Consider the following 6953-nt stretch of genomic DNA (forward strand, 5'->3'; position numbering starts at 1 on the left):
GCAAGCATAAGCATAAGCACAAGCACAAGGATGTTTACACGTGCGATAAGCATAAGGTGATAAGGTGACATACGCAAGTGCAGAAGCATAAAAATTTGGCGGCCGGGCTGCCTTTTGGCGCGAGATTTGATTCCAACATGGCGAACACATGACTAGAATGTACGCTGACAACTTGTCACTGTTTTTCAGTTTCCTTTCCTTGCGCTTGTGCTTATGCTTGCGTTGTCCCGTTTTACACGTACGACACAACGATGCAAGTACAAGCACAAGCACAAGAGAATGGAAATCGTTCCATTCTCCTGTGCTTGTCAGTTACGCTTGCGTCGTTGCGTCGTACGTGTAAAGCGGGACGACGCAAGCCTGATAAGCACAAGCACAAGGCGCTTATGCTTGGGTCGTACGTGTACACCAGGCTTAAATCTCTACAGATTTATGATGGATCAGAGAATTAACTCTGCAGTGTATGTTAAAGCGCTAAAATGAACAAATGAATTTCCCACTGATACGCGTTAGCCCCCGTAAGGAAATGGGAGATCACACGAGGCAAAGAAAAATATCCCCGATCAAGACACTGCATGCACTACAGAGTAAGTAAACATTTTAGCTCCTAGATTAGGTGTGTGACCATTTCGTAACCCACTGTGCTTCGTTCACAATCCACCGTGCATGTTTCTTGTTTATTTTTATATTATTGTAATGTTTTTGAAACGTGGAAATTAAGCAAACTTGAAAACCTTAACACCAGCCCGCACACGATACTTAAGTGAGGGAACCTATTCAAGTGCAAATCAGTTTTTTTTTAAATACATTCCCGAGCAAGAGCTTCCGTTACAGGCTAGCCGGTCCAGTTCATTACCGAGAGCATACTATTGGTCGAAGACTCATCAATCAATACAGAAAGAACAAACAACGGTTTACAAATGCTTCCCTGTATCTTACAGTGCGACGCGCCTTACCGTGGCCAGCCAACAAACTTTTTTTTACAAGTTAGCCATAAAATACAAAACGACATGTTTTCAATAATTCCTTGTTGCATCTCTTGCTTGGCAAGGAGGCGTGACCGTTAACCAAATTCGTGTATCATGATTGGCTAACTTGTTAAAACAAAGTTTGTTGTTTGGCCACGGTAAGGCGCGTCGCACTGTAAGATGCTTAATGCAACTGGATCCTGGCCAGTTATCCCGCACTTTATCCCCCCCTAATTTCGACATTCATCGGTTTGTGATGATGGGTGTTTGTTTAACACGAGAAAGTGGGCGTTACTGTTATCATTTTACCGCCTTTTTATCGTTCAGTAGACTTTTCTTCCCCCAAAAAATTAAAGAAGACTGTTGTTAACAAAGTTGTAATAATGCAAAGGACCATACCACGCACAAATAAACTGCTCTGAGTACGTTTCGTTCAGTGCCGAATCTCTTGTAGTAGAAATGCACGTGCCAGACATCACTTTACGTGTAAATAAACCAAACTGATTGCAGGGCTGACACTACGGCAAAAGGCATTTTTATCTGGGCCAATATTTCAACCAGTACCACCAGTCTTTTTCAGGGCCAGAGTTACAATGACAGAAAATAACGGGCTCTTAAAAATTTAAATAATTTCGAACGTAAACATAGCGTTTACAACGATTTTTGACAGCACAGCTGTATATACATGCAGGTGGAAAAGTTTGTTGTGGTTGTCGTCGTCGTCGTCGTCGTTGTTGTTGCCGTTGTTGTGTCTGCCGCTGCTGCTCCAGCGGTCCTCCAGCGGTTGATAATTTTTTGAGTGGGGACTGGAACAGAAAAAGGAAAGCGGTGAGAGCACTGGGAACAAAATTTAATTTTGCAGGATTTTGTTGTTCAATTGTTTCATCTATCATGAAGTTTTATGTTCATTTTTGCGGTCCTCAGGAGTTTACCATGGTTTTTAAATGGAGTGGCAATGAAAAAGGAAACCTGAAGCAAGTAGTGCAGAAATTTCTGGAGGCTTTTAATGCCAAACATTTGCCTTTGACGAAGCTATCCCTCCACAACACCGCTCTCCTGGACAAGAGGAAAACCACTCTGTCACTTGAGAAAGAAGTCAATGCAGTCGTAAAAGATGGTACAGATCTTTTCGTTGTTGTCAAAACGTTTCCTCACCAGGATGAAAGACAAAAAAATCTTTTGGATTCACCAATGCAGTCCTCTGTTTCTTCACCGCTTCGCCCACTGTCTAAAAAAGAATCGAAGGCGGGCAAATTCGCCTGTGCCAATTCTCCAACCGCTTCTTCCGAAAAAGAACTCAAGGGCAGTGGATTGGATTCCGCCACTCGTTTTACTCTTCCACATCTCAAGAAGGTGGGAAGCCTTAGAGAGGCGGCCTGTGTTTGTGCTCAAACCTTACAGGTTGTGGAGAACAACTACTCTGCACTTTCTTGCTTAGCTGAAATTTACCTGGAAGCAGGACGTCCCAAACTTGCTCTGGAATACATCGAGGCTGCAGTAAAAGTGAACCCCAGTGACCCAAGTTTAAGCTTTATCCTTGGCAATTGTCTAGCTGGCGCTGGAAGACTTGAGGAGGCAACAAATGCCTACATAAAATACATGGGTCATTTGGAGGCAACCGGAGCTTCTAAAAGACAGATTCACGATGTCCAAGCAGCCATTGCCAAGATTTTTGCTAAAGAAGGAAAAGTCCAAATGGCAAGACAGCTGTTTGCTGATGTGCTTAAAGAAGACGACTCCCATGTGGAAAGTTTAAGAGGGTTTGCAATTCACACTGCAGAGAATTCTCAGGAGGATTTACGTGAAGCTATAGCTGTCTTGATGTCTGCGTTGGTACATAGCAAAGGCAATCGTGACATTAGAAAACCAGTGGCTGAACTGCTTAGCCGACCAGGTGGGATGTCTGTGTTTGAAAATCAGCTAAGCGACGCTTGGGAATCATCAGAATCAATGATGTACACTGCTGATATTCTTCGTGAATCAGGAGCCATGAAGCAATCATTAGAGTTAGTGATCCGTGCAGGCCAGCTTTCACCATGTGATCCTAGCATCTGCCTGTACCTTGTTCACACTTATGAAATTCTTTATGAGCACAACAAGGCTTTCCTAGCGACACGTGCCTTTATGAACAAGAACCTTGCTCTTAAAATTGGAAACATTTCATTCTCACAGATTGTGCCATTCCTGCAGCAGGTCACAGAAGATATTTATTTGTCAATGAGTAATGCACCAGTGACAGTTTTTCCAATTTTCAACCATCAGGATGATGTCGGCAAAGCGTTGGACTCTGAGTTTCAGCAGCTTGGACTGTTGTTTACTCTAGTGAAGATCTTGTTTGTGAAAGGAGCATTGAATTTAGTGGAACCCTTGCTTCCTATTCTTGATAAACTGCATGAAGGTCGTGGTCTGCATCTCACAATTCTGCGAAATGAAGCTGCATTTTATTCATGCATTAGTCATGTGATGAAGGTCCCTTTTTCACCTTTACCTCAGGATCCAGAGTTCATTTACTTTGCATCAGACAGTCACTGTATTTCTGCATCATGGAGGTTGATTAATTACAGAGGGAAGCCATGTATCATTCATCCATTACTGGCTACAGGTGTGAAGATCTGGCACATTAGAAAGGAAGGGTACTTTTACCCTAAATTTTCCCTCCTGAATGCACTGAAGGCGATTCCAGACAGCTCTGTTGTCATCTTTAACATTGGAGAAATTGATTGCCGAGAAGGTCTGTTTCAAGCTATAAACAGCTGCAAGTATGACACAATGGAAGAGGCAATTGAGACAGCTGTAGCTATCTACATAAGATTCCTTGAGGAGCAAAAGGAGCAGCATGATTTTGTGACTTTTGTCCACCCTGTATTTCCAATTTTGGATGAAACAAGGGGAGTAGTGCTGCAGTTCAACGAGAAACTTGAAAAGTGTGTAAGGAATTCTGTTGGACTTCACTGGCTGGATCTCCTGGATGAGCTGCTGGTAAATGAGCATTCTGAGTTAAACAGTGAGTACAAACTAGATGGCACTCATGTTCATCCAAAGTATGTATCTCTTTTGGAAAAAGCCTTAACAGAAGCTGTGGTGAAGTAGTGGTTTTACTATTGAACTACAATATTTATTGTTACTGGTGTTTATAAACAACACCTCCAGGTAACATTCCATCACGGTCACTTAAATGTTTCATTAGCAATTCATGTCTTCCTCTTTCATTTGTCTTCTGTTGTTCAGCCAACAAAGGATCAACAGTTGACTCACAGTCTGCACACCATCAGTCTACCAACTGGCTGTCCACCAAAAGCAATGCTGTCAACTGTCCAGCAGTCAGCGATTAGCTGAGAGTCAGCTGACTCTTTGCCATTTACTGGGCAACAGATTGCATGACAAACAGTAACCAAAGGGGGGAGGGGGGGGCTGCTGTTTACGACTGCATTTTCCAGCACAACTTTGTACTCCATCAACTTGAATACTTTGCATGTAGAGCTAAGAGAATGACTGCAATACATTAATTCATTACAAAGTGGTAGGCCACTACCTGAGATTTCACTGTTTATTATTAACTAGTTGTAGCCAGCTTGCACTTGTGCTGGTACATGTATGTGCTTGTGTCTAGTAGAATTGACTGCACATTTCCTCTTGTGTGGGGAGGGGGAGTAGGTGGCTCTAGAGGAAACAAGAGCCAGAAAATTTTGAAATCTAGAAACTCATAAATGCAATTTGCAGCCGATTCTGTGTGCACCTCCAGTTAAGTGATATTTATGACCAAGTTGTAATAAAGGAGAGTTGCAGCATAATCAAAAGCTATTTCTACTAGTGAAAAAAATTTTCCATTTTGTAATACACAGACTTGGATGCCATTTGACTGCCTTGTTGCAGTTAAATTCTTTAATGATAGTTGGTGCACTCACAGTTTTGTGAGAAATTACAACAAAATCATGTTCATACTTTGTAATGCTGCTTCTCACAACAGTTTGTTTTTTGACTTAGTAACAGCTTGCAGTCTTGCATCTTCATAAAATGTTTTTGCTCTCTCTGACTTTTGAAAAGGTATTGAAAAAGTCAAATTCACAACCTGCTCCATTTCTGATCTGACGTGAACCTCACTATAAGCTGGCTAAGTGCATTTAATTTTAATTTTTATTGGAGGGGGGGGGGGATATTACAGTCAAGACTCGCAACTTGCTATGCCAGGAAGTATTTATTTGTTTTAGTTTTTTCAGGTTTTCAACCTCTAACAAAACAAGTGTCAGGTCTCTTAACACGAGATTCTCATCTCTCAAGACGAGAGTCGCGTCTCGCGAGAGGGTGGTAACTTACTTTGGAGCGATACTGTACTCCCATGAAATAGAGGGTAATGTAAAACAAAACTTTTTTATTAGAATGGCCCTACTTTTTTTGGAAGGATTATCGTGGTAATGCTATGGAAAACAAATTTAAAACTTATTATGCCATGTTTCAGAAGTGTTTTATTTTCATCTGGAAATATACAGTGGTGTCGTGATTGAGACCAAGTATTTCAACAATAGTTGGTGGTTTCTTTTTACCCTCCCTTTTAGTTGTGCTCAGAATCTTTTTGTTTCATTTTCTTGGCTCCTTGTATTGTTGGTTCAATGTAACGCGGATAGGCCATTTTCATAATGGTGCCATTTGACTACAACTTATTTACTACCAGAATTCATTCTGTTTCCTTTTCGAATTCAAATTTTGTACTCCCAGTGGAGAACAAAGAACAATAGCTCTAATTAGCATGTGAAAACAACAAAAAACTGGAGTATTCTGGTAGTTGTAGTGAAATGATGCCGTTGTGAAAATGTCCTATTGGTGTGTACTAACTAGAGTGTTTTTATTCCTAATAAATGTTTAATTATATTAAATGTCAAGTTTAATTGTTTTGCGAATTGTATTTGTAAAATTCAGTTGTTTAAAAAAAACCTCGCCCTCTGCCATCTTATCATCTTACTGTTTTCCTTAAAAATAATTCACTCCAAGTTGTTTCCACTGTTAGACTAACAGTTCCTTTCTGGATAGTTGAGAAGGCGCACAAAATAGCCAAGTGAATGAGCCTCTCCCCCAGCCCCCCTCCACACATTCACTCCAGTTTTTGGCTCTTTCGTTCCCCTATTTCGTGCAACCTCTCGACTATCCAGAAAGGGACTGCTAGCATTATATTCCACTGTCAACCAGTACCATCGCCCGGTTAGCTCAGCTGGTAGAGCACCAAGCTGTAGCTGAGGGAAAGGACCCACAATACAGTAAAAACCCGCGTGTAAGAACCTAGAAAATTAAGAACCTCCTGGCAGAAATTTGCTACTTTAATACCCCAAAATATAAGAACCTCTTTAGCCAAAAAAATTCCAACAGGTTCTTATATGCGGGGTTTAACTATTTTATTTATAATATTTTACCAAAAAGGTTGTCTTAAGAGATCAAAAAATTGCACAGTGAAACTAAAAATGCACAATGTATGTTAAATGTGAACTGTTGTTATAAAACATTTCGGCTACAATTAAAAGAATGTACCATTTGTATGTAATCTTGGTCTTGGTTTAAGTGTTCCATGCCTGTATCATCTTGCAGCTCATTACAGTATTTTCTACTCTGTAAAAATTAAGAACCTAATTAAGAACCTACTTAGCCTAAAATGCCAGTAAGTACCCCAAAATATAAGAACCTGTTTTGCCAAACTCTAAAAAAGTAGGTTCTTAAACGCGGGTTTTTACTGTATTGCACAATTCAAATGAAAAATTAAGACCACTCCTCCCCCCCCCCCCCCCCATATCCCCTCCGCCCCATTTCAGTGATGGAAAAATGCCGCGTCTTGCTATGCGCATGAATTCATCATCGATTTGGGGGGAGGGGCATTCAATTGTTTTTGCTCTGTCCAAGATTGCAGGTACCGGTCGTTTCGCTACACTGCAGTTTTAGTCGATTCGATACATTGTATTAAACATTGGCATATCTCGAATATTTAAGTTCAATTTACTCCAC

The 6953-nt window shown here is 40.9% G+C and overlaps 1 protein-coding gene across 1 annotated transcript; it reads left to right on the top strand.

The window, feature by feature from the left end:
• The first annotated feature begins 1838 nt into the window (after window positions 1-1838).
• On the top strand, window positions 1839-5149 carry LOC146456457 (uncharacterized). The gene has a single exon (XM_085092679.1). It carries the CDS (start codon window positions 1860-1862, stop codon window positions 4056-4058), a length of 2199 nt encoding a protein of 732 aa, XP_084948805.1. The 5' UTR covers window positions 1839-1859; the 3' UTR covers window positions 4059-5149.
• Window positions 5150-6953: the final 1804 nt, after the last annotated feature.

Source organism: Pavona decussata, unplaced genomic scaffold (genome assembly GCF_977016875.1).
Source record: "Pavona decussata unplaced genomic scaffold, jaPavDecu1.1 SCAFFOLD_254, whole genome shotgun sequence".
NCBI lineage: Eukaryota > Metazoa > Cnidaria > Anthozoa > Scleractinia > Agariciidae > Pavona > Pavona decussata.